General features: G+C 66.1%; 8 protein-coding genes across 10 annotated transcripts in view; 3 read left to right on the top strand and 5 right to left on the bottom strand.

Annotated features, from left to right (window-relative positions):
- The window catches only part of SSNA1 (SS nuclear autoantigen 1), a 122,530-nt gene extending 112,406 nt beyond the window's left edge, over positions 1-10,124 (top strand). The window contains exons 2-4 of one of the 2 annotated variants that reach the window (XM_056133009.1): positions 9,217-9,298; positions 9,553-9,752; positions 9,836-10,124. In XM_056133009.1, coding sequence (XP_055988984.1) covers positions 9,247-9,298; positions 9,553-9,752; positions 9,836-9,943 — 360 coding nt within the window. In that variant the 5' untranslated portion in view covers positions 9,217-9,246 and the 3' untranslated portion in view covers positions 9,944-10,124. Of the gene's footprint in view, positions 1-9,159; positions 9,299-9,552; positions 9,753-9,835 lie in introns of those variants that run through there. The other variant, XM_056133008.1, reaches the window with a different exon arrangement.
- Positions 239-1,257, bottom strand: LRRC26 (leucine rich repeat containing 26). Its single transcript, XM_056132690.1, has 2 exons — positions 582-1,257; positions 239-501 (listed from the first exon to the last, which is right to left on the bottom strand). The coding sequence occupies exons 1-2, from the start codon at positions 1,255-1,257 to the stop codon at positions 239-241; spliced, it is 939 nt and encodes a 312-aa protein (XP_055988665.1).
- Positions 1,960-2,745, bottom strand: TMEM210 (transmembrane protein 210). The gene is made up of 4 exons (XM_056132691.1): positions 2,658-2,745; positions 2,448-2,580; positions 2,295-2,324; positions 1,960-2,197 (listed from the first exon to the last, which is right to left on the bottom strand). The coding sequence occupies exons 1-4, from the start codon at positions 2,743-2,745 to the stop codon at positions 1,960-1,962; spliced, it is 489 nt and encodes a 162-aa protein (XP_055988666.1).
- ANAPC2 (anaphase promoting complex subunit 2) lies at positions 3,732-9,098 on the bottom strand. Its single transcript, XM_056132975.1, has 12 exons — positions 8,341-9,098; positions 7,791-7,923; positions 7,212-7,386; positions 6,892-7,011; positions 6,598-6,715; positions 6,111-6,292; positions 5,786-5,927; positions 5,543-5,618; positions 5,238-5,441; positions 4,408-4,537; positions 4,076-4,311; positions 3,732-3,977 (listed from the first exon to the last, which is right to left on the bottom strand). Exons 1-12 carry the CDS (start codon positions 9,093-9,095, stop codon positions 3,765-3,767), a joined length of 2,484 nt encoding a protein of 827 aa, XP_055988950.1. The 5' UTR covers positions 9,096-9,098; the 3' UTR covers positions 3,732-3,764.
- TUBB4B (tubulin beta 4B class IVb) overlaps positions 9,051-25,484 on the top strand; it is a 36,539-nt gene continuing 20,105 nt past the window's right edge. Inside the window, exon 1 of one of the 2 annotated variants that reach the window (XM_056132993.1) lies at positions 9,051-9,069. Coding sequence is in view for 1 of the 2 variants with exons in the window: in XM_056132992.1 (XP_055988967.1) it covers positions 9,094-9,104 (11 nt within the window). In the remaining variant the exon portion in view is untranslated. The other variant, XM_056132992.1, reaches the window with a different exon arrangement.
- TPRN (taperin) lies at positions 10,678-15,130 on the bottom strand. Its single transcript, XM_056132979.1, has 4 exons — positions 13,549-15,130; positions 11,076-11,316; positions 10,885-10,991; positions 10,678-10,799 (listed from the first exon to the last, which is right to left on the bottom strand). Exons 1-4 carry the CDS (start codon positions 15,067-15,069, stop codon positions 10,737-10,739), a joined length of 1,932 nt encoding a protein of 643 aa, XP_055988954.1. The 5' UTR covers positions 15,070-15,130; the 3' UTR covers positions 10,678-10,736.
- Positions 18,121-19,384, bottom strand: TMEM203 (transmembrane protein 203). The gene has a single exon (XM_056133005.1). It carries the CDS (start codon positions 19,256-19,258, stop codon positions 18,848-18,850), a length of 411 nt encoding a protein of 136 aa, XP_055988980.1. The 5' UTR covers positions 19,259-19,384; the 3' UTR covers positions 18,121-18,847.
- Positions 19,446-25,228, top strand: NDOR1 (NADPH dependent diflavin oxidoreductase 1). Its single transcript, XM_056132980.1, has 14 exons — positions 19,446-19,609; positions 19,695-19,772; positions 21,980-22,077; positions 22,616-22,714; positions 22,780-22,881; positions 22,956-23,165; positions 23,238-23,359; positions 23,443-23,663; positions 23,987-24,094; positions 24,170-24,284; positions 24,378-24,524; positions 24,619-24,737; positions 24,805-24,899; positions 24,982-25,228. The coding sequence occupies exons 1-14, from the start codon at positions 19,475-19,477 to the stop codon at positions 25,124-25,126; spliced, it is 1,794 nt and encodes a 597-aa protein (XP_055988955.1). The 5' UTR covers positions 19,446-19,474; the 3' UTR covers positions 25,127-25,228.

Consider the following 25,484-nt stretch of genomic DNA (forward strand, 5'->3'; position numbering starts at 1 on the left):
TCCCCTGGCTCCACGCACGCCTCCTGTCATACCCCGCGGCGAAGCCGGCCCTGCCCCTCCAGGCAGACCCGCGACCTCCGCTGCCAGTCGCTCGCCAGGGCCCCCCCAACCCGCCCCCCGCGACGCCCGTCCTCGCCCCGCGCGCCCCCGCCCACCCCGGTGTGTGCAGTGGTGATGTCAAAAGAAATGTCACGCAGTGGCAGTGTCCGGTGTGGCTTGTTGGCGCGGCCGGGCGCGGTCAGGCGCTCGCGGCGGGCTCGGGCGCTCGGGGCGGCGGGCGGTGGGCGGCGGCGCGGCGGCGGCGGCAGGCGGCCAGCGCGGTGCCCAGCGCCAGGCAGGCGGCTAGGCTGGCGAGGAAGGAGCCAGGCCCGAGCGCGCAGACCACGGCCAGGTCCCGCGCGGACAGGGGCCGCGCGCAGTGGCGAAAGGCGGCGTCGGGGAGGGCGGCCAGGGGGCTGGGCGGCAGGCGGCCGGGCCACACGCACCGCGGCGTCTCGGTCCCTGCGGGAGAGGCGCTGTCAGCGGCGGCCGCCGCCCCGGGCCCCCCGCCGCCTACCCTCCGCGCGCGTGCGCGCGCTCACCTGGCGGGGGTCGCGGCTGGCGGCGGAGCCAGGCGCAGAGCGGGCGCAGTGCGCAGCCGCACACCCAGGGGTTGCCGGGCAGGCGCAGCGCTCGGAGCGCGGGCAGGCGGCCGAGCACGCCGGGCGCCAGCGCCGCCAGCGCGTTGTTCTGCAGGCTGAGCTCGCGCAGCGCGGGTAGCGCGCCCAGCGCCGCGGGGTCCAGGCGCGCCAGCCGGTTGCCGGCCAGCGAGAGGGTGCGCAGCGCGCGCAGCGGCGCAAAGGTCCCCGGCGCCAGCGCCTCCAGCTGGTTGGCGCCCAGGTCGAGCTGCTGCAGGGCCGTCAGACCCCAGAAGGCCCGCGCGTCCACCACGAGCAGCCCGTTGTCGCGGAGGTCCAGGCGCAGCAGCGCGCGCACGCGGTTGTGGTCCAGCAGCAGGGCGCGCACGCGCTGGTCCAGGCCGGCCGGCACGGCGGACAGCGCGCGCCCCGAGCAGTTAGCCTGGCCGCCCGGCGCGCACGCACACGACGCGGGGCAGCCGGGGGCGACCCACGGGCCCGCCCCGGTGGGCACCTGGGCCCGAAGTGGCCACGGCGACAGCAGCAGCAGCAAGAGCGGCGGGAGAAAGCGAGGGCTCCGCAAGTGAGCCCCGCCGGGTCCCGTGGAAGGCGGCCGCTGCCGGGCGTCTCCGGAGCTCATCCCTCTCGGCGGCACCCGCACAAATAGGAACTCTACGGCTGAAGCGCCCACAGTTCCGGTCCGCAGGCTGGTCCCGCGCCCAGGGCAGGGACTGGGCACAGAGCCAACGCCCAGCGCTGCCAGCCACCTGTCCCGGAGCTCCGGGCTGGTCTTGGCTCTGCCTCAACTGAGGAACTGGAGATGCCCCCCGCCCCAGGTCCTGCCTTCCTCCCCACCCCCCGCTTGGGGCCTAAGCACCCCAGCCCCCCAAACTCAGGGGTGCCACGCAGGGTCTCACCCCAAGTGGCCCACTCCTCGCCCCGGCCAGGATCAAAGTGTCCCTTACACACTTACAGTGTCCCCACGAAGGGATGGTCCCATCCCCGTGGAGGATGACAAGCAGGGGGCCCAGGGACAGATCCTTGGGCGTGCCTGAGGTCAAGCAAAGCGGGCCCCACTGTCCCGGAACCTCAGAGGTGGGCAGGGGCGGGCCTCGGGGTGGGGCCAGCAGGGACAGGGCTCAGGGCCAGCTCTCCAGGGAGGGCTGGACATCAGGAAGGGGGCCCGAGCTGAGGCCCCAGGGGAGGCCTCTGCGAGCTGAGAGCTGAGACCGGGTGCGTGGCCCTGCCCCCACAGCACATGGCTGACAGCGGCTGCCCGAGGGCAGGGCACAGCACAGAACCGCAACACAGCGTTTATTTCCTCCCCCCCGCTGACACAGCCCTACTGAATTGGGGGTGCGGATGGGGGTAGTTCCTCTAGCCGCTGGGGTGGGGCCCCGGAATCCAGAGGCTCGTCCAGGTTCCCCTCCAGGGACTGGATGGGCAGCTCCTCGGGGACCACCTTCAGGGGCGTTACCACGGACACGTCCAGCTCCTGCTCCTGGTCCATGTGGTGGGACTCCACGTGCACTGTCTGCAGGTCCATGTGCTCTTCCTGGGCCCCAAAGTGCCCCACCAGCCTGCACCCCACAGACAGCTCAGCGGGCAAGATGGGCCCAGTCGTGCCAGCCACCACCCGCCACGGGCATGGTCCTCCTTGCCTTCCGAGCCACTCACCTGTTGCCTGTGTTTTTGGGACGCATCTCGCTGGGGGACAAAGCAAGGTGTGAGACCCGGAACCCCAAGCATAGGAGCCCAGAAGTGCCCTGGCTTTCTCCAACCCCCACTCAGTGGCTCTATGCCCTGCCGCAGCCACCAGGGCTCACACACCCCTTGGCTCTGATGACGCCAATCGCCACCACCACCAGGGCACAGAAGCAGGTGGCACTCACTCCCGCCAGCACCACCAGCAGGGTGATGAGCGCCTCGCGGCTGAGGCCCAGACCACACTCGCAGGGTTCAGCTGCGGAGAGACAACAGGGACGGCTCTACACCACCCAGCACACAGAGCTGGCCAGGGGGCTCGGGCAGAGGCGGCACCTGCAGCCGGGCTGAGCCACAGGGACAGGCTGATGAGGCCCAGGGGCCTGCCGAGCAGGCGGCAGGCAGGCTGGGGACAGGGGGACATGTCCAGCCCCAGCCCCACCGCACACCTCTTGACGGAACCTCGGGGGTCAGGTGCTGACCTCACAGTGGAGCTGAGGCGGGTGGGGGCAGGGCCCACTGGCCCATCCTTAGTCCAGCTTCAGGCAGATTGCCCCAGGCCATGGGGGCTTCAGCTTAGGACCTGGGCATCAGCCAACCTGGGTACCGAGCCCCTTTCCCAGGGTGGGAAAAGCAGGATTTGGGGGGCCCAGGAGGGTCCTGCTTATGCTGCAGTTTCCAGGTCCGGGGATCTTGCCACAGGGCTGCCCGAGAACTCCCATCCCCAGGAGAGGGTCAGCAGCCGAAATCAGGTCGCAGAGCAGCTCCCCAGGGCTCCTCCCTGCCCCCTGCCCTGATGTCCAGCCTGGCATGCTAGGGCAGTGGTGGGCTCCTCCGGGGGGTCCAAGCACAGCCTCTGAAGCTGTCACTGCTGACCAAGGCACACCCTGGCGCCACCTGTCCACAAGCCGTGTGGACAGGGCTGAGGCACAGGTGTGCCCTGGCTCAGGCACCTGCTTATCCAGTCCAGCAGGTTTGCATCCTGGTCAGGATGACAAGGCACACCCAGCCCTGCACTGCCAGAACCCTGGGCACTAGTTGCTCACTTCCTTCTCCCACGGACACAAACAGCTCTCTAGAGGAAGGGAAAGTTCTGGAAAGGCTGCGCCTGGGGCCATGGAGATGGGGCCTGGCAAGTCCTCGGGAGGAGGGGCAGGGCAAGAGCACTGGACGCAGAGCCCAGGGGCTTCTCCCACACTCCAGGGTCCTGTGTGGTGCCTCCCCTGGGGCCCAGGTACAGCCCAGGCACCTCCGCCTACTGGACCGAGAAGTCCAGTTCCTGTCCAGGCAGAGCAATGGCAGCTGCAGGCTGGCGGCAGGATCCCTGCACTGTCCCCACAGCAGGATGGTCAGGCCACCCCAACCGGGACCACAGGCCAGTGAGGGACATGCAAAAGCAGAGGCCGGGGCCACGAAGAAGCGGCTTTATTGGGTGAGGGGCCACTAGCTGCAGCCCTTGGGCAGGCGGTAGACGCCCGCGGCGTAGAGTAGCTGCTGGTCGCGCACCTTCCTCTGCAGGAAGGCCTGCAGCTCCTGCAGGTCGATGTCTGCCAGCGCCGGTCCGCTGACCACAAACATGCGCAGCATGCTGTAGATGCGCTCCAGTGACAGGCTCTCCAGGTTGGTAAGCATGGCCTGGATGTAGGTCCAGAAGAGCTAGGGGCCGCACGCGTCGGAGGGGTCAGCGGGGTGGCCGGCCAGAAGGTCAGCCCCACCCCATGTCCTCCCCGGCCCGCCCTGGCCGCCCCGCGCACCAGCAGCTCCTCCTCCTTCTGATCGGCTTGTGAAGCCATGCCTGAGTCGCTCTCATCGTCACTGTCCGGGAGCACCATGCTGTCGCGGTCCTGCGGCCGCTCCTCTTCCACCACCGAGAAGGTGCCAGCCGGCTCCTCGCGCAGCACGCCCTGCTGTAGCCACACGGACATCCGGCGCCGCAGCAGCGCCACGGGCATCTTCACCACCTTGCTCAGCTCCTCCAGGGTCCAGCTGGCTGCAGAGGGGGGCAGGTACATTGGCACTTGCGACCCCCGCCCTCCCACAGTGGAAGGGGCAGGGCGGGCATCAGGCCCCAGGTCGGCGGCCTCACCTTGGTCCTGGAAGTAGAGCAGGACCACCGCCTGCACAGGGGTCACGGCCACCGAGAGAGTGCGGTCAGCCAGCTCCACGTCCATGGTCACCAGCCCGAGGGTGTGCTTCCAGCTGAGGGTGCGCATGGCCTGCAGGGAGGGGGTCAGCGCTGCCCGCCCAGCTCCCAGCGAGGAGGGGCCCAGGCCTGCTGGAGGGCAGACAGGGCCGGGCCGGCAGCAGTGGGGAGAGACAGTGGGAACCCAGTACGGGCAAGGGCGGCCGGCAGACAGCACTCGGGCCAGCCCAGCCCCAGGGCTCCCAGGGTGCTTCTGGGGCTGGGCCCTGTCCGCCACCAACCTGGAAGGTGAGGGTTGCAGGCTGCAGGCTAGGAGGGACAGCAGAGCCCAGGTGCCCTGAGGGGCTTCTGGGGGCTACATGCGACTGCAACCAACCGCCTCTCCCTGACTAGCACCTGCACTGCGATGTGGAAAGGGCCTGCATCTCGGGGGCTTGGAGGGGAACTGGTGTGCCCCAGGTGGTGACCCCATAACTCCTGCCCGGGGCGGGTGGGCACAGGAGGGAGACAGAAGCACAGCCCTGCTCCCCCAGGCCAAGAACTGAGGCGGGCATCTGGCACACCGTCTGAGGTCGCCAGGCTGGGGGAAAACACACCCAGACACATACGGACCCCCACCGCCAAGAGTGCTGCACTGGCCGGGACGGGGCGCAGGACAGGTCCTGCAGAACAGCTGAGGCTTCCTGAGGGGGGACACGACCTAAGACTGGGCACCAGCGGGGGGAAGTGGGAAGTGGAGTGTGTGTGTGCAGAAGAGCTGGGGCCAGGGCTACCTTCAGCTTCTCGTACTTCTTGCAGTACACCTCCAGGGCCTCCCTGATGTCCTCGGGGACCTCCAGCTTCTCCTCCTTGAAGGGGGGCCAGAACTCACTGGAGAGGATGACGGCGTAGACCCCAAACGGAGGCTGCTCCTCGGCCGGCCGCTTCTCGTCCTCCTCACGGATGTTGGCGTTGATGCGGCGAGAATCGGCCATGTCCTGGGGAGGCGGCACCACTAGGGCTCTAGAGGGACCTGGGGCGGCCGGGAGGGGCGGGGTCCGAGGTGCGGAGACAGGAGGCGGACTCTGGGCAGACCGACCTTCAGCATGACCTCGCAGAAGTGCATGGGGGCCTCGCCAAACCGCAGCTTCAGCAGCTCCACGTTGCGGATCTCCCTGGAAAGACAGTCTCTGAAGGGGCTGAGTCTACTTCGGCACCCGCAGGGAGCACAGCCAGCCTGGAGGTCCCTGGGGACCCCCTTCCCAGAGTCTGCACAGGCCCACAGGGGCTGGAGGTGGGGAGGTTGGGGACACTGCCCCCTGGGGGCCAGCGCAGGCCATACCGCTCTGGGCTGAAGCTGAACTGGTGCAGCAGGCGGTCGGCCAGCAGTGACCGGTACTCGTTGATGAAGAGGTCCTTGCTGCCATAGATGCTAACCAACAGGCTGATGATGTCCGACGAGCGCCGCTTGGAACTGGACTTTCCTGAAGGGGGAGGCCGGCAGGGTGTCCTGCTAAGTCTGTCAGGCCCGGGGGGGGGGGGCTCCAGTATTGAGGCAGGAGGGGGTGTCAGGAGCTGACCACCTCCTATGGGCCGAGTGGACAGCTCGTGCACAGGGGAGCACCTGCCAGCAAGGACAACAAGCTGGCTGGGGCCACTGCACTGACCTGGATCAGCGTCCACAGGGTCGGGGACCCAGTCCTCAGGCTCGCCGGAGTCGTCCTCACTGTCCTGGCCAGTCTCCAGGCTTGCCGGGTCTGTCTTAGATAGCTCCACTGCCAGGTCACCCGTCCCGTCCGAGTCCCCAGTTAGCCCAGCCACGATCTGCCGCACCGTGTCTTCTCTTGTCCTGTGGGGAAGCAGCCACCTGCTGCCCACACCTGCAGGCCAGAGCCCCTGTCCGCAGCACCGGCCTGGCACACACTGAAGAGGCCCAGGAGAACTCCCCTGAAGAACCCAAACCAGGCTCCAGGCACGAGTGACGGAGCACAGCCTACAGCACTGTAAGCGCATCCAGCTGTGGCCGGGGCAGCCATGCCTTGGCGTAGGGTGGGAGGAGGCCTCTGTGGCCCCCAGTCGCTCACAGGCTGCTCCAGCGGCTGGACAGCTCGTGTAGGAGGGAACTGCGCAGGGACAGAGCAGGTTGGCACTCACCGCAGGTACCGACGGATGGGCTCACAAGCCACCTCCAGGATGACCATGGAGGGGTCCAGCACACGCAGCGCCTTGATAGCAGAGATGTACAAGGTGATGATGTCACACGTGTTGACACCTGCTGCCAAAGAAGAGTGTCGGCAGGCGGCACGCAGGGACCAGCCCCCGGCTGCGGCTCTCCGGGACTCATCACCCCCCTTCCCCAGGGCCTTCCCAGAGGCTGGCTCTGGGGCCTGGGCACCACAACCCCAGTGTGGGGCCCCTCGAAGCCCGTCCCCGGCGCTGCCACAGCACCTGGGTGCAGCAGCCTTGTCTCCAGGGCAGCCTTGAGTGACGAGAGCAGCAGCTGCCGCTGATCTGTCCTCTCCAGGCAGTACTTGAGGTCCTCCACCGCTGGCCGGGAGTCAGGAAAATCTGTTGGACAGGACGGACCAGGGTGCGCTCACACACGAATGCACACAGACCCGGGCGTGCACACAAGCGCACGTGAATTCCTGCACCATGCGGGAAAAGCGGGCAGGGAGGCACCCAGTGGGCGGAGGCCTCGCCACCCCCGGGAGAGACCCCCTCCCTGCCATCCCAGCAGGACGGGCTGGGGTAGGGGCGGGCAAGACCTCGGATGATGCTGAAGAGCTCCTCTATGCGCAGGCCAGCGTAGACGCGGTAGAAGAACCGCTGCACGTGGCAGCGCCACCTGCGCAGGGCACTGCCGGCCTCGGGCGGAACAGGCCTGGCCGGGCAGTCTTGCAGGAACACCTTGCCCAGCCAGCCGACCACCCTCTCGATCCACTGCAGAGGAGCACAGGTGAGGGGTCGGCCACGGTGCAGGCTGCCCAGACGGACCACACTGCCTGTCCGCCCCCCCTAGGGGGGGTCTTGTCCACTTTAGTTCTGGGGTGCTCCTAGCAGTGAGGAATTTCGGCCCCGGCCCCATGAGGCTGCGGGGGACCATGGCAGGATGGCCAGGGTCTAAGCCACTGTCCACTCCGCTGCCACCACCCAGACTTGACAACAGCTAGTCCGTACCCTCAGGGTGATGTGAGGGGAGCTGGTAGTAGCTACCAGGGCTCTCTGAGACCCACCCTCCCACCGCAGGACACCCCTAACCCTGGCTGCCCCGTCACGATTCCAGAGCCCCATGGCAATGTCACGCGGGAAGGCGGGAACCTTCTTCCCCTGGGACCTCCACTTGCCTTGTGGAACTCCCGGAGGAAGGAGCGCTCATACTCGCCCCGGCAACGGTCCTCCATCCTCTCCCGCGTCACCTGGTGCAGGGTGGCGGTCACAGCCTCAGCACTAACGCGCTCCAGCAGACTCAGCCTGTGCCTAGAGGGAGAAGCACCTGGAGCTGCAGCCACACCCCCCAGAGGCTCCTCAGGCCGTCCCCACCCTCAGCCTCAGTGCGCAGAAGGCCCAGCAGAAGCAGTGCCCTGCTCTTCCTGCCGCAACTTCTATCCCCTGCAAGAGCACGTTGCAGACTGGAAAGTGAGCCTAATGCATGCCCAGGAAAAGGAGACGAATCAAGGGCACCCCTCGCAGTTAAGAGTAAGAACAGCAACTCCCCCAAGCACCGGATAACACCTGAGCAGGGCAGAAAGGCCCCAGCCAGCAGGAGTGAGAAACAAGTGGTCAGGGACCAAAGATGCCGGCACAAGGACCTAGACACCTTCCGTTCCTCCTGCCACATCTGTGATGGTGACAAAAGGCTCCAGGAGCCGCAGCCAGGGCACGGGTCTTACTCACAGAACCTGGCTGAGCTGGTGGAACTGCTCCAGGGCTTGCCGGCACCAGCAGCGCTGCTTGTCACTGCCGCAGCCCGCACACAGCGGGCTCTGCAGAAGCCGGTAGTACCGGCGGCGGGCGTAGCGGCTGTCCAGGTCGCCCTCCAGCTCTGGGTCGGTGCCCCCCTCGCCTTTCCTCTTACTCTGCATGTAGACTCTCAGGAAACGCCCGTACAGGCGCTGGATCATGTCCTGGAAAGCCCTGGGGGTGGAGAAGAAGAGCACGCCCCGCAGCGTGGTGTGCACCTTCTCCCGCAGCCCCTGGGCGCCGGTGCCCATCAGCAGGCCCAGGCGGGTCCACTTCTCCAGGAGCTCCAGGCTGCGCAGGTAGGGGTCCAGGCGGCGCTCCAGCAGGCCGAAGGCATCCAGGAGCAGCTGCAGGCACTGAGGCTCGCCGGCGCCGTCCTCGCGCAGGGCCAGCGCGCCCCAGAACTCGGGGGAGACCTGGGCCTGCAGGTGGTTCTGCAGCACCTCCACGAACCACTCCTCCAGCACGGCGTGCAGCCCGTGGGCGCGCAGCACCTCCAGCGCGGCGCGCAGCTCCTCCTCCCGCGGCGGCGCGCGCGGCCAGGCGGCGGGGGGCGGCGGGGGCTGCAGCGCCGCGGGCGGCACCAGCCCGGCGCTCACGGTGTCCCAGGCCAGCAGCAGCTCCCGCGAGGGCCCCGGCCCGCCGCCGCCGCCGCCGCCGCCAGCCGCCGCCGCCGCCGCCGCCGCCATGGGCGCCCGGTTTCCGCGGCGCGCGGCGATGACGCTAAGGGCGAGCCGGTGACGTCAGGCGGGCGCGCCGGCGGGGCGTGCGCAGGCGCGGGCGCGGCGCCCTGCGGGGGGCGATGCGGTAGCGGCGGTTGGGGCCGGGCGCGGCGGCGACATGACCCAGCAGGGCGCCGCGCTGCAGAACTACAACAACGAGCTGGTCAAGTGTGAGCGGCCGCGCGGGGGCGGGCGGGGAGCGCGGACGGGGGCCACGGGGCACCGGGCGGGAGGTGCGGGGTGCCTGGCGCGGGGCGCGGGGCGGCGGGCGGGGCGGGGGTGGGGCGCGGCGCGTGGGGCGCGGGCGGAGCCACGGGGCACCGGGCGGGAGGTGCGGGGGCACGGGACGCCGGGCGGGAGGTGCGGGGCGCGGGGCGGCCAGGGGTCGCTCGCCCGCAGCTCCGGCCCGCGCCCGCCCCCCCAGGCATCGAGGAGCTGTGCCAGAAGCGCGAGGAGCTGTGCCGGCAGATCCAGCAGGAGGAGGACGAGAAGCAGCGGCTGCAGAACGACGTGCGGCAGCTCACCGAGAAGCTGGCCCGCGTGAACGAGAACCTGGCCCGCAAGATCGCGTCCCGCAACGAATTCGACCGCACCATCGCCGAGACGGAAGCCGCCTACCTCAAGGTGCGGGGCGGGCGCGCGCGGGGCGGGGCGGGGGGCTCGGGGGCGGCGGGGGGCGGGCCGATCGCAGCTCCCTGTGCCCGCAGATCCTGGAGAGCTCGCAGACGCTGCTCAGCGTGCTCAAGCGCGAGGCGGGCAACCTGAGCAAGGCCACGGCGCCCGAGCAGAGGAGCAGCGCCGGCAAGGACAGCTAGGCGGGGGCCCCGGCGTCCCGGCTCCTGCTCACCCCCCTTGCTTCAAGGTCGCCCCCATGGCTGTCCCCACTTGGGCCCCCGGCCAGCAGCGCCGGCTACTGGAGCGGGGGTGGCAGTGCCTTCTTGCGGCGGACTGACCCTAAAGTGGCCAGTGGCCCTCAATAAAAATCATTTTCCTAGAGCCTCGTGCCGGTCCCCTCCAAGAGCCTTCTCTCTCAGGCCGCTGTCCCCAGCATACCAGGCCCTGAAGCCCACCTTCTGCTACCTAAATCTGCTCCAGGTCTCCAGCACAAGTTCTGAGTGGGGGGCCACCCTTTCCAAACACGGTCCTCGGAGTCACCGCCCTTGTCAGGGTCCCGAAGTCCCCGGCCTCATGATATCCCCGGTCCAGCCCTGGCCGACTCCCCTGGGCTGGCTTTGTCGGTTCCTGTAGGCAGCACCGTGCCAACTGCACCCGTGTTGCCCAGGGAGTGGTGCAGAGGCCAATTCTAGCCAGTGCCCCCTCAGGGACTCCCACCGGAGAGGCACAGGGTTAGTGGGAGCCCTGACCACATTGGGCTTAGCCATCCAGCGGGGCACCTGCTGCACCATGTCCCTGCCACCACCACAAGGAAGGCAAAGCGCTGGTCCAGTGTAGTTTATTGAGTCCACTGTTACAAGGGGTTTGGGGGAGCAGAGGCCTGCAGGGCGCTGGTCACACCTCTGCAGGACTTCCAGAGCAGTGCTCCTAGGCAAGGTTAAGGAGGCAGGATCTGCACCCCAGGCTGTCTTGGCCTTGTAGCTGGATGCAGGCTCAGAAGTAGAGGGCTGGCTCACTGCGGAAATCTGACAGGTCATCCTGGCCAGCTGGGGTGAGCTAGAGAGGGCAGAGGTCCGGCAGTGAGGCCTAGCCCCCACTCCGGCGGGCACACCCCTGCCCCGCCCCGCCCCACCCCACTCACCATGACCTCCTTCAGTGGGGCTTCTACCTGCCGCGGGGCTGGCTCCAGTGCCGGCTCTTGCCACTTGCTGAAGGCCAGAGAGTGCTTGGGAGTGTAACTGGACAGGCCTGCAGGCCAAGGAGGCAGATGTGGGGCCTGGCCTGGGTATGCCCACCCCACTCCGCCCCCACCAGAGGCCCACATGGACTCACAGGTGCCATCAGGCAGCAGGGGGCTCTCTGGAGCCAGGCTGCCCACAAACGTGGCTCTGGGCAGGAAGAGCTTAAAGGGCTTCTCCACACCCCCATCTAAGCAGGGCTGCTCTTGCTGCTGCTGCTCCTCCTCCTCCTCCTCCTCCTCATCATCATCATCTGTGGCCTCCTGTGCCAGTGAGCTCTCAGAGGGGTATTCAAATGTGGTCTGCAGACTCTTGTCGTTGAAGGAGATCTTCATCTGGGGGTGTGAGGTGGAGAAGGTGGGGCAGGGCCCGCCACACCCCCGCATGCACCACCTGCCCCTGCTCTCCAGAAGCCTCTGACAGCTGGGATGGAGGCTTTCAGGGGACATGGCCCAACCACACCCCCTGCAGCAGACTGCCCCGGGCGCCATACCCTCACTTCCTGCAGTTCCTGTGGGCACCATGCAGCCCGCCCCACCCAACAGGCTTCCAGAGCTGGTCACCTAAAGCCGGTAACCTACTTCCCCTGTTCCTATCCCTGAGCCTAAGACCGGTCAGCACCCACAAGCCTGCTGGGCAGCAGCGGGTAATGAATACCAGCCCCGCGCCTACAGCAGACGGAAGCTGCCTGGGACTCGAAACCCTAAACTCCCAAGCAGGCACGGGACACAGTGGCCTGCTCAGGTTCCTCCTCCTCCCCGGAAGGGGCCGGACAGGAGCTGGGCCCCCAAGCAGGGCAGAGCACCCTGGGCGGGGCCACAGGCCCAGCTCCTGCACCACCCCCACCCAGCTCCAAGACACCTGCTAGACACCTGGCAGACTGCGGGCCAGTGCAGGGGAGAAACACCCAACAGCAGCCCCACAGTCGCCCCTCCCTGCCCTATGCCCGAGCCTCCAGAAGTCCCCCAGCAGCTGGCCCCGGAACCAGGAGGGGCAGGGCAGGCGCCAGGGGTGGCTGCCAGGGTGGGCGGATTAGTGCCCTCATGGCAGCACATGACCAGCTCTCGCAGGAGGCAGAGGGGGCTGGGCAGGCTCAGCCACGGAGCCTGGCACGGCCTGGCAGCGGGCTGGCAGCATGCGGGGCGGGGCACGGAGGGCTGTCCGACCCCAGCATGGCCCTGGCTCAGTCACCGCCTGCTTCCCGCCGCTCCTCCGGGAAGCTGACCCTCCGCTGTTCCCAGACACCCTTATGACTCACGGGGACAGCAGCCTGCCGGCCCTGGATAGACCGGAAGGGCCGGTCACCTGGCCCTGGGACTTTGCTCCTCGCAGGCAGCAGGTGGTCCTGGCCGGAACTGCCCAGCTTCCACAGGCCCCTTTGTTCTTCCTCCTGGCACGCCCAGCTATGGTTCCAAAGGGCGCCCACCTGGACTCAGGGCTGGGCCCCTCCCAGCAGCTCTGCCAGCTCCCACCCACCCTCCACCTGGGGGGGGCCACGCCCAGGCCTGGAGCTGGGGAGCTGGGACTGTGAACACAGCTTTCCGGGGAACCTTTCAATGCTCTGAGGGCGTGGCCAGTCCTCAACTCCGCAGACCTGGCCACAGAGGAAGAGTCCGTAGGAGGTGCGTCCAGACCAGCCTTGCGGCAAGAGTGCCCTGCTCCTGGGCATGACTGGGCTCTATCCCACGGGGTGGGAGGGGCAGGGATCAGAGGAGGGTGGCCATCAGATGGGCGGGGCAGGGGGCCCCAGCATGGCTGAGTGGGAGGGGCAGTCCTGCCTGAGCTCTGGTGAGGCCTGGGGGGCAGGGTGAGGACGCTGCCAGGCCACACATCTGCCATCTGGACCCCCGACTAGCACGAGGACAGGACAGGCGTGTCTCAGCCACTTGCGCTGCTTCCTGTCCCTGTCCAGTGCTGCCCGCCTGCCCTGTCCCTGCACCTGGACATGCAGAGCCCCCTGCTTCAGCCCTCCTCCCTCCTTGGGACCAAAGGTCGGGCAGCAGGGGCAGGAGGTGGGGCAGGGGCCAGGGCGGGGCCAGGGACACCTCACTCAGCAGATGGTGCTGGCAGGGGCGTCACTGCGCTCACCCAGGAGGCTGGAACCAGGCAATGCCAAGGCCTGCCTGTGGCAGGAAGTAGGAAGGGGTCAACACGCCAGGGGCAGCAGAGACGCCCACCTGAGGGTGGGCTCTGTGCCCCTCTCATCTCTGCCCTGCACCCTTGATGCGTGTGGGGGCACTTGGACCTGCCCCTGGGTCTGACAGGTACGGGCCAACAGGAGGAACCCCCAGGACTATTTTCCTGTTCCCAGGCCGCTCATTAGCGGCAGGGTGGGGCCGCAGTACCCTGGACGCTCTGCCCCAAGCCCACCCTCCCGGACTCACCAAGTCTCCTCACACTTCCCAAGGGCCATGAACACCCAACAGACTTGGCCAGCCCAGACCTGGGCTGCAGAGCCCTAGGCGGTGTCCCCACCCCGAGGTGGGGTGAGCACCTCCAGGCAGGCTGGAAACCCTGCACAGACTGGCTGCACGCCCCCCCACCCCTGAGCCCCTGCCCACACTCACCTTCTTTCTGGAGCTGCCCGCCTTGGCAAGGCAGGACCTCTGCAGGGACAGGTACCCGCCGACCACCTCGATCTCGTGCACGGTGGGATACCGCGGCTTCAGCGTGGCCCCGGGGGCACTCTCCTCTCCCTCAGCTTCGGGGCCCCTGGGCTCCCCGCTGGCCTGCACACTTCCTGGGTTCCTCTTGGGCACTACCAGGAAGGTGCTGCCGTCTCGGTGCCCGGCCCCACAGGGATGCGGGTGGTACTGAGGAGGTGTGACAGCCCCTGAAGAGGGCAGTTTGGCGTCTACGGGAGCCTCATCCTCCGAGTCCACCTCGTCGATGAAGGTGACGGGCAGCCCTGGCTCCCTGCCACTCTCGGACCACTCGGGGCCCCTGACGCCCTGGGCAGCTTGGGGTTCAGCAGGAGCCCCTGGGGACGGAGATGGAGAGGGCAGCGGCTGCCGCAGGACAACCTGGTCCACGAGGGCGGTGGCTGGCCGGGCACGGCCCAGCTCCTCCGGCCCCAAGGGGCTCCCGGCACCATTGGCTCCTCCAAACTCCGGGCAGGCGGTGCCCCGGCCTGGCCCTCCGGGCGCGCCGGCCTCGGGAGCGGCCGCTCCAGGCGCCTTGCGCTTGGGGACCAACACGAAGGAGTTCCTGGAGCCGTCGCGCAGGCCAGCCGGGGCCCGGGCCTGAAGGTCCCCGACGGGGCCGGTGCACAGGTCCGGCCTGGCGGCTGGCCGGATCTCAAAAGAGTCGTTGGCGCTGCTGGTCCCGGAGACCCATCGGCGCTGGCTGGGGGTGGCACTGGCGGGCCCGGGCGCGGGCGAGGCCGGCGTGGCACTGGGGGTCCGGTGGAGAGGGGGCGATCCTGACCCCACCTTTGGCTTCCGCGCGGCCGGCTCTGGCGCCGAGCCGTCCAGGCCGTTGGCGGCGCCGGCCCGGGGCTCGGGGGCGGCGGGCCCGGGGGGCGGCGGGCGGGCGCGGTGCAGGCCCCGGGGGTGGACGGTGAAGGTGTTGCTGCCCGTCCGGAGGAGGAAGTCGCTGTGCCGGGCGCCGGGGCCGGGGCTGGGGGGCGCGGGCCGCGGGGAGCGCTCGGCCGGGCGCGGGGCGGGGAGCGCGGGCCGCGGGGCGCGCTCGGCCGAGCGCGGGGCGGGGGGCGCGGGCCGCGGGGCGCGCTCGGCGGGGCGGGCGGGCGCGTCGAACTTCTGCAGCAGGCGGCTGACGCGGCCGGGGTCCGGCGGCGCCTCGTACACCACCACCTCGGCGGCGCGGAGGCGAGCGGCGGGGCCCGGTGCGACGGGGGGCGGCGAGCCGGGCGCCGCCTCGATGATGACGATGTTCTCGGCGCGGAGGGTGCGCACGGCCGGCACGCGGCGGTACAGCTCCAGTAGCTGCTGCGCCGGCCGCGCCCCCGCCGCGCCCGCGCGCCGCCCGCACGCGCCGTCGCGCAGCGGGCCCGGTCCCTCGGCTGCCAGCCGCGCGCGCCGCCGCTCCAGCAGCTCCCGCTGCCAGGCGGGCCGCCCCACGCTCGCCATGCCGCAGCAGCGGCCGCCGGAGCCGCGGCGGGCCGGGAAGTGCGGCCGTCGGCGCCCGCGCCGGCCCCGCGCGCCCAACCGCGCCGCGCCGCCCCGCCCGGCCCCGCCCCCGCCCGCAGCCGGGCCGCGCGGATTGGCCGGCCCCGGCCCCGCCCCCGCCGGGGCCTCACCGGGCCGGCCGACCGCCGCAGCCAGCTCCCATTGGCCCGAGCGCCCCGACACGCCCCCACGGCCACTTCCGCCTCTGCGCCCTGGGGCCGCGACCTCGGAGACGAAGACCAGCTGGGCCGCACAAGGCACTCCGGGCCAGACCCCTGGGCACTACCTGGTGGGTGACCTTGGCCTGGTCCTTCCTCGTCCTGCCGGCTGACGGCGCGGCGGAGAAAGGGTTTGCGCCCTCAGGCGGGCACAGGCTGCAGGCCGGTATCCCGCCGCCTGCCCATCTGTCATCTCTGGCACCGTGGGGAAAGGCGTTTCTCTGGAACCCCTATCCTTCATCGGTTGAAGAGCCCCCTACCCCACACTCTGCTGTCCAGTCACGGTGGGGACGTCCTCGAGGACGCAGTGACGGCGCACGGTGGAGTGCGGGAGCCACTGAGCCTGGGTAAGGGGTCCCGGAAGGCCGGCCGGACCCCGTTGCCCTGCCACAGTGCTTCCATCTGCTGAGCTTCCCCCAGCCAAGGCTGCTGAGGGGTGCTACTTAGCCACAGGCATAACCCCCCCTGCCCATGTGCCACTCACTCCCCACCGAGGCTTCAGTGTCCACCCTATTTTTTTGGCTTTATTTTGATTCGTTTTGGAGCCATACCCAGTTATGCTCAGGAGTTACTCCCAGCTCTGTGCTCAGGGATCACTCCTGGTGGTGCTGGGGGGCCATATGGAGTACCTGGGTACTACCTCTCCAGCCCAAGTCAATCATATTCTTGGGCAGGAGCCAATGGTAAAATTAAGAGGCCGGACACAGAGAGGTGCCACCTGCCCTCCCACCCACCTGGCTTTGGCTCAGCATCTCTCAGGGATAATCCTGCTGCCTCCCACACTGCTCCAGGGACCAGCACAGCCATCCCAGCAGCCACCCCTATTTCACACAACCTGACTCCCATCCTCTGTTAAGACAGAGAAAAGAAACCACACTCCCACCTTCCCAGATCCAAAGGTGTCCTCAAATCACCTTCCCAAAGAAAGTCTGTCTTCTTAGGAAGCTTTCATCAACAAGGCTTCATCAACAAGGTTACCAAAATCTGCACAACAGGACTAAAGAGGGACCCAAACAAGACACAGAGTCCAGAATCACACAAAGGAAAGCCCACACCCACTCGTTCTGCATACATGAGGCCTTGTTTGGGGGGCGGGGGGGCCACGCTCAGCCATGTTCAGGGATTACTTCTGCCTCAGTGCTTAGCAATCACTTCTGGTGGGCTCAGAGACCATATGGTATCCAGAAATCGAACCCAGCTCAGCTGCAAGCAAGGCAAATGCCCTACCTGCTGTACTACCGCTCCCATCCCTGCTTTCTGGCTTTACTGGCTCATGTACCATTCCTGGGAGGAACACTTTTGCAGCTGTGGGCTTGCCCGAGTAATGGGTAGCTCGAGTTTCTAGCCCAAGCAGAGGGCCACAAAGCTGTTTCATCTAACAAGGTCTGGCAAAACTGCTCTGAAAAGGACCAGACAGTAAACATTCTGGCCCACCAGTTTTCTCCAGGGACAAGATTGTCCTCCAGGAAGCTTGGCAGTACCTGGAAACACTCGGCTGTCGCAAGTGAGGAGTGCTAGCAGCTTGAGAGTAGACCCTGAAGCAGGGATACTGCTAAACTGGCTCCAAAGCTCAGAGCCTCTGACCTTTCTTCACACATACATACAAAATACAGCTAACAGGCCAGCAGCAGCTAGTCTGAGAGGCCCCATACACTGCAGGCCAGTGGCTCACACTCCTAATTTTACAATCCCTTGGAAGTGTAGTCAGGGACCAGAGCAGGTACAGCAGTTCAGGCACTTGCCTTGCACGTGGCTGACCCGGGTTCGACCACTGGCACCCCATATGGTCCTCCAAATCCCCCAGGTGTGATCTCAAAGCAAAGAGCCAAGAATAAGCCCTGAGCACTGATGGCTGTGACTCCAAAACCAAAATAAATAAAATAAAATTGTAAAGTCAGGGGTCAGAAACATAGTACAAGGGGTAAAGTCCTTGCCTTTCATGTCGTCAGTATGGATTCATATTTGCAGCACCACGTAAAATCCCCTAAGCCCCACTGGTGTGGCTTGAGCCTCCCCCTCCCCAACAAAAGAAGGGCAAAGTCGAGGTGTAGGAGGATGATTCCCAGGGCTAAAGTACATGCTTGGGTAAGTCCCTGACACTGCATGGGCATGTCCCCCAAGCACTGAGCTGCAGGTGGTCCCTAAGCATCAAGGATGGCCCACACCTGCCCTCCCCCCAGGTCCGCCCATAAAATGTCCAAGGGCTGGGTCAGAGAAAGTACAGGAGTCACTGTCGCTGTCCTACAGGAGGTAATTCACTGCCCTTGCTCTTACCTACAGCATCACTACTCTGGTTCAAATACCCAGCACCACACACCCCTGGGCACTGCCAGGGGTCACTCCTGAACACAGGGCCAGGAATAGTGGTCAAGCACTGCTAGGTGGGGGTCACCCTCCCCTCAAATAAAGCACTGTGTATTACACTGTACTGAAATACCCTATTTCAAAACTAAAGTCAAGGCTTTCGGCTCAGTGGCAGAGCACTCACCATGCACGTATGAGGCCGTGGGCTGCACCCCCAAACATCTCAGCCACAACCAAAACCCAACAACTAAATGGAAAGTCATTCTTGGTCAACAGGCCAGTTTTCTGGCCCTGCTCAAAAAAGAGCACAAGTCCACAAGGACCCCACAGCAGCAGGCCCCACTGCCCAGCCTGAGCTGTCTTCACCTGGCCCGAGGAGAGAAGCAGTGACTCTGAAGGAGACCCACCGCCTTAGCCTGCCTGGGCGCCTGTCAGAGGCCTCAGCATGCCCTGGTGTCCCGCTCCCCAGTTCAAGCAGCCCATACGCCTGTCAGCAACACATTCTCTTATTTATTCTCAGCTCAGCAACGGTTCTCATTTGGCACCTGGCAAGCATTAACCCCAAGGCCCAAGGCCAACGGGCTGAGACACCCTCAAAGTTCCCAACTGCAGGTCCCCCTGCTGTGAGCATCCAACACTTCCACCTCTCTTCTCCCTAGGGAACAACTAGAGCCATCTCAGGCCCCAGCAATGTCAACCATGGGTGATGGAAAGTGAAGACACTGCCATCTGCTGGCACAGGAAGCAGAGCCACGCCGGGGTGCGCAGAAAGGGTCCCAAGATGCTTGTCCCCCAGACAACCGTCTGCGGGACTGGAATGAAAAGCAGGCCATCCTTACGAGTAGCACGTGGGCAGGACACATAAGCTGGTTTACACCATTTGGAGATCAAGCAGCCAAGACAATCTTGGGTAGCTGGAGAGATGGAGGGCAGGCCAGTGAGCTATTCGGTGGCCAGAGGTGATCCCCAAGTCTGGCTCTGTCGGCTCCGCACCAGGGCTACGGTCCCAGGACCTTCGAGAATATTCAAGAGCCCATCAGGATATTCACTTCCGCGTCATTCGCAACCGTCCGGGATCGGGGAATGTCTGGAGCTAATTCAGGAGTAGCTGCTCACGGCACGAGAGGCGAGGCAACACGTTCGAAGGATCAACAGTCCTGCTCAGGGAGCCACGCGGGCCCAGCATGGCGCAGGGCCACGGGACACCCGGCAGGCGGCTAGTTGACGCGGCAGGCGCGGATCATGAGCAGCTGCAGGAGGATGAAGACCGGAGACGTGATGAGCCCGAACCAGAGCTCCCGCGTCTGCTCCACCAGCTTCTGGCACAGCAGCATCTCGAAGACGAACTTGAGACTCAGAACCGTAAGAACCCAGAAGAGGCGGAGCACGGCCAGGCGCTTCTCCCCGTCCTGGAAGAGGCGCACGGACACGATGGTGGTGAAGTAGGTGCTGAGCCCGTCCGCGGCGAAGAAGGGGACGAACACGTTCCACCAGGAGAGGCCGGGGGCCAGGCCATCCACGCGCAGGGCCAGCAGCACGGAGAACACCAGCAGCGCCAGCAGGTGCACGAAGATCTCGAAGGTGGCGAAGCCGAGCCACTGCACCAGCTCCCGCAGCGAAAAGAGCATCGCGCCGAGGGCGCGCGGGCCGCAGCCCTGCCGAGCTGTGCCCCGGCGCCGCCCGCCCCGCGGCTCGGGCCCGGGACCCAGCGCAGGCAGCGGGAACGCCGGCCTCGCCCGGTCGCCATGCCCCGCCGGCGCACGCCTCGAGCGTCACTTCCGGGCGCCTCCGGAAGCCGGAAGCGCCGGCGCCGGCCGCGGGAGCCTGGCCTGGGAGGCGCCGCGATGCCGGACCCGCGGCTCCTGGTGCTGTTCGGCAGCCAGACGGGCACGGCCCAGGATGTTTCGGAGCGGCTGGGACGCGAGGCCCGGCGCCGGCGCCTCGGCTGCCGCGTGCAGGCCCTGGACGCGTACCCGGTGGTGAGGGCCCCCCGGGGCGCGCGGAGAGGCGGGGCGCGCCCGACCGTCACCGCGCGCGGCCTTACCCGTGTGTCTCTCCGTTGAGGTGAATCTGATTAACGAGCCCCTGGTGATATTTGTTTGTGCCACCGCAGGCCAGGGAGATCCCCCCGACAACATGAAGGTAAGGCTGAGCCCCCAGCTCAGACCTTCGCGCCGCCCGCAGCCCGCAGCGCAGCTGCCCCGAGTCAGCCTCGTGAGGCCGAGCGGTAGGACAGGGCGGCTCAGTCCCGGGCACCCCAGGTGGTCCCCGTAGCGCTGCATCGTCCGGTGTCCCCAAAAAGCCCCCCCGGGAGGGATTCCTGAGTGGAAATGCAGGCAACCTGCATTTGCGGGGGTATGCCGTATGGTCCTAAGCACTTGGTAGAAACAAGAGTAGTCCCTGAGCGCAGAACCAGGAGTGACCCCAGAGCATTGCCTGGTGTGGCCCCAAAAAACAAACAAAACGTGTTTTCTCAGTCCCTGAGGTCCACTGCCCGTAGCCAGACACTGAGGGGAGTGTGGGGCTGGAGGGGTTTTACAACAGGCCCCGGGGTCCTCTGGGTTCAACCCGCACTACAGAGGAAGCAATAAGAGAATTCGTGGCACTGGAGTCCAGGCAGATGCGGGAGAACGACGGTGCGGGGGGGGGGGGGGGGGGGGCTGGGGATGAGGAGGGGTTTGGGACTTATGGGCAGCCAGGCCTCTGCTGTGGAAGGCTGCAGGAAATGGCATGACGGACCTAGGCGGGTTTATCTACGCCGGTGCTTTGGGGGCATCAGGGTCCCAGGAAACCAGCAGGAGCCAGAGGAGCTTGAGAATGCCTGTTTGGGGGTCTAGAGGGACAATCGGGTTAAGATAGTTGTTTGTGTGAGGCCCTGGGTTCAGCTCCGATACAGTCCCCCTAGCACCACCAGGTAAGGCCCCAGAAGAAAAACGAAAAGAATGCCTGTCTTCAGGGTTGCTGGCAGTGAGGGTCAGGGATGGGGCGGCTGATGCTCTGGGTTGAGAAGAGAAAACTGAATTGGAGCAGGGATCCACAGGGCTGACACGGAAGGTGCTCAGGTGAGACCCCAGAAGACCCCCCTCGTGGGGGGGCAGAGCTTGCAGAGCCTTTGCCGGAGTGGGTGACATCAGAGCAGGGCAAGAGCAGGGAGAGGTGGCAGGGGTGGGGGTTACTCCAGGCTCCTTCAGGGGACTGCAGACCCAGAACCCAGCGGTGTGGAGATGGAGATGAGGCCCCCAGACTGGCTCCAGGAGAGCTGCAGGGGCAGCTGTGCCCCCCAGGGAGAGCTGTTGGTCCATAGACCGTGAGGAAAGATCCTGTGAGACCCGAAGGACAGGGGCAGGCAACCTGCATTTGCGGAAAATGAAGCTGAGATTCTGTAGCCCCTCACTAAGAGTAGGGAGACGGGGCGGAAAGGGAGGAAGGCACCTGGTCAGGCGGTTCTAGAAGCCTCAGAGCCAGGGAAGGAGACAGAAGAACCAGTCCCAGAACCAGCCCACATGGCACCTCATGCCCCAGCAGGCTGCTGGTCTCACAAGGACAGAACTGGGCACCGCTTCTCTCTCTGGCTCATCTTGGGCCCTTGCCCTCTGGAACCCAGAGCCAGGCACCAACAGGGTGAGACCCAGACATAGTACAATGGGCACTTGCCTGGATTCAATCCACAACATCCCACATGGTCCTGAAACCCCACCGGGAATGACCCCTGAGTGCAGAGCCAGTAATGAACCCAGAGCACTAACAGGTGTGATCCAAAAACAAAATGAAGGGCCGGAGAGACAGTACAGTGGGTAGGGTACTTGCCTTGCACATGGCTAACCGGGTTTGATCCCCAGCATTCCATATGGTCCCAAGCACTCCAAGAGTAATCACTGAGCACAAAACCATGAGTAACTCCTGAGCGTTGCCATGTGTGGCCCAAAATCAAAAGAAAGAAAAGAAATGCAGGTAGCACAGCCTCTCCACAGTTGCAGCCGGCAGTCTGGACTGAGCAAGGTCAGGATCTTCCTGCTCCGCTGGTCCTCTGTCCAGCACGTGGGGGCTAGTGCCACCTGAGTGTGTACCAAGGGGCACTGGTGACAATCTGCAGGGTAACCCTGGAAGGCCAGACCCCCAGAAGGCAGCCATGGGGCTGGGGGTGAGCTGGTTCCAGGAGAAAATCGCCCAAATGGGCCTGGGAGCTGAGGAGTGCTATGCCCACACCCTCCTCCTGAGTTGCTTTCAGGGAGCTTTTTCCCAACTTCCTGCCTTTGAGATGGGGTAAAGATTGGGTCTTGGTTACCAAGCAGCAAGGGAGGGGCCTGACCTGCGAGGACCACAGCTTGGCCTTATTTCTCCTGGTGCAGAACTTTTGGAAGTTCATATTCCGGAAGAATCTGCCGCTCACTTCCCTCTGCCAACTGGACTTTGCGGTGCTGGGCCTTGGCGACTCCTCGTATGCCAGGTGAGTTGGAGCATGGTACCCGCCCTGGGTTCCTGGCAGAGGGAAGGGTCATCCTTGGGGCCATGGAGAAGGTTCCTGCCGAGGGCCATGGCTCTTTCCTGAGAATTCAGGTGGACAAGGAGCCTGGACTGCACTGGGTGGAAAGGCGCCATGGGCACATCTCAGGTGCTTGCTTCCACCCAGCAGTGCGACCCCTTCTGCTCCATGCCCAGGCAGTGCCACCCCTTCACCTTCCCAGGAGCGATTTGCACGCACACGTATGCAGTGATGGAGCCGGGGCCACCCAGACCCCTTTCTCCTGGTGCTGGGAACCGAGGCCCGCGCTCCCCACTTGAGAGTGAGCGGAAGGTCCCAGGGTTGGCGATCTCACACTGGGCCCTGGAGAGTAGAGCAGCTCGTCCTTATTTGTGGGTGAAGTGCCCCTGCTGCGGCAGGTGGCTGTGGCCGGTGGCCCCTGGCACAGCAGAGGCTGGAACCCTGGACTGCAGAACGGAAACTGGCCAGGTTCCCACATGGCCTGGTCCCCTCTCCTCCACAGGTTCAACTTCGTGGCTAAGAAGCTGCACCGCCGGCTGCTGCAGCTTGGGGGCAGTGCCCTCCTGCCCGTGTGCCTAGGAGACGACCAGCACGAGCTGGGGTGAGTGGGGGGGCTCCCTCAGGGTGTGGGCACATGCGTGTGGCATGAGCACCTCCTCTCTCCAGGCCAGATGCCGCCATGGACCCATGGCTACAGGAGCTGTGGAACAAGGTGCTGGAGCTGTACCCGTCGCTCCTCGGCCTCCACATCATCCCCCCTGGGACCCCGTGAGTGCAGGCCCTGTCGGGACACCCCTCAGCCGGGCTCTGCCACCTCCTGACCAGTTCCTGCCTCTCCACAGCCTGCCCTCCACTTTCACCCTGCGCTTCCTTCAGGAAGCCCTCACACCTCTGTCGGAGGAGCAGCCTGTAGTTCTAGCAGCCCCCTCGAGGCCCCCTTCCGAGAACCAGCCCTTCCTGGCACCCATGATCACCAACCAGAGGGTCACTGGCCCCACGCACTTCCAGGACGTCCGGCTGATTGAGTTTGATATCACAGACTCTGGACTCAGGTGAGAGTGCCCTGGGGCCTGAGGGGCCCTCCTGAGCCCCTCGCCCCACCCTGACTGAAGCTGTACCCTCAGCTTTGCTGCTGGGGACGTGGTGCTGGTCTGGCCTGAGAACACAGCTGAGAACGTGCGCCGTTGCTGCCGGGCGCTGGGCCTGCACCCTGACCAGCGCTTCACACTGCAGCCCCAGGAGCCAGGTGAGCCCTGCGGCCCCCGGCTCAGCCCGGCCCCAAGCTCCCTCCTGCTGCATCCCCTGCTCCGTGTGCTGTCTTCCCTGCAGGCGTCTCCTGCCCTGTCCGGCTGCCCCAGCCCTGCTCTGTGCACCACCTCCTGTCCCAGTACCTGGATATTGCCAGCGTGCCCCGCCGCTCCTTCTTCGAGCTCCTGGCCTGTCTCTCGCCCCATGAGCTGGAGCGAGAGAAGCTGCTAGAGTTCAGTTCTGCCCAGGGCCAGGAAGAGCTGTATGAGTATTGCAACCGGCCACGCAGGACCATTGTGGAGGTGCGGGTAGGCGCTGTGCATGCAGTTGTGGGCCAGAATAGACTCAGACAGCAGGATCGCATGGGTGCAGCCGGTCTGCTGAGTAGGCAGGGATGCAGAGGTGCACATGGGTAGACACAGGTGTGCTCAGGTGAGGCAGGTATGTCGAGGTGGGGCAGTATGTATAGTATAGGCAGGTACAGTGCAGGCAGTGTGTACTGGGGGGGCAAGTATGGGCAGGTATAGGCAGGTACATACAGGTGTACACAGACACTGGCTGGCGTGTCCAGGTGTGTGTGCATGGCTGGTGTGCTGGCAGGTGCAGATATCTGAATCTCCCCCAGGTTCTCTGTGACTTCCCGCACACCGCCAGTGCCATCCCCCCAGACTACCTATTGGATCTCATCCCCCCGCTGCGGCCTCGGGCCTTCTCCATTGCCTCTTCTCTACAGGTGAGCACCAGCCGGCGGGGCTCCTTGCGGGAGGGGGTGGGAGGACTGTCCAGGCACCCTCCGGCTCTCTCGCAGGCACACCCAAACAGGCTGCAGATCCTCGTGGCCGTGGTGCAGTACCAGACACGCCTCAAGGAGCCACGCCGGGGCCTCTGCTCCTCCTGGCTGGCATCTCTGGATCCTGCCCAAGGTAACCCCTGCTCTGGGCCTGGGGACTGTCCGGGCCTCCCACATGGGCCAGTCCTGGTCCCCGAACCTCTTGACACTGCCTTCCCGGCGACAGGAGCAGTCCGCGTGCCCCTATGGGTGCGGCCTGGGAGCCTGACCTTCCCGGACGGCCCAGGAACACCCGTGATCATGGTGGGGCCAGGCACAGGGGTTGCGCCATTCCGGGCAGCCATCCAGGAGCGCGTGGCACGGGGCCAGAAAGGTAAGCACTGGGCCAGGTGGGGGGCTTGGCAGCTGAGCCCCACGGCCCGGCCCTGTCCCAGACTCAGCTCCTCCCACCTCCCACACTCCGCCAGGAAACTTCCTCTTCTTTGGCTCCCGCCGGCGGGACCAGGACTTCTACTGGGAGGCTGAGTGGAGGGCGCTGGAGGAGAGAGGCTGCCTGACCTTGGTCACGGCCTTCTCCCGGGAGCAGGTGGGTGCAGGGGGTGGGCGGTCGGGGCAGGGGCAGGGCACCAGCACACTCACCCCATGACCTGCAGGAGCAGAAGGTGTACGTGCAGCACCGGCTGCAGGAGTCCGGCCCGCTGATGTGGGAGCTGCTGGACCGCCGGGGTGCCTACTTCTTCCTTGCAGGGTGAGCAGGTCTGGGGTGCCTCTGGCTGCTGACCCCCCCGGGTCCCTCTCGCCCGCTGAGTGTGCCCTGCCCGCCCCACTAGGAACGCCAAGCTCATGCCCGCGGCCGTGTCGGAGGCCCTAATATCCATCTTCCAGGAGCAGGGCAGGCTCTCGGGCCCCGAGGCAGCCGCCTACCTCGCCAGGCTGCAGCGTGATCTGCGCTTCCAGATGGAGACGTGGGCCTGAGGGCAGTCCCCTCCATGCTGGACTCTGCCAGGGCCAGGGGTGCCCCCACCGTGACCGGAAGGCCCCAGGCCCTCCGCTACATCCTGTGGCACCCCGTGATGGGCTGGCTGCTTGGTGTTCCTCTCGTCTCCTGTGTACAATAAACCTGGGGTGCCTGTGTCTGCTTCACAAGTGCTCTTTTCTCACCATGTGGGCCTGAGACTCCCGGGAGGGCAGCTTGGCGCAACTTCCTCCGTGGACTGGGGCGGGTGGCCTGGCACCAGGACGCTCGGGCGTCCTAGCCAGGGAGCTGGCACCGGGAGCGCGGGCGGGGGCGGGCCCAGCCTGGGAGGCGCCCCAGTCCTGGGAGGGGAAATCC

This window comes from Sorex fumeus, unplaced genomic scaffold, assembly GCF_029834395.1.
Source record: "Sorex fumeus unplaced genomic scaffold, SorFum_2.1 ptg000095l, whole genome shotgun sequence".
NCBI classification, from domain to species: Eukaryota; Metazoa; Chordata; class Mammalia; order Eulipotyphla; family Soricidae; genus Sorex; species Sorex fumeus.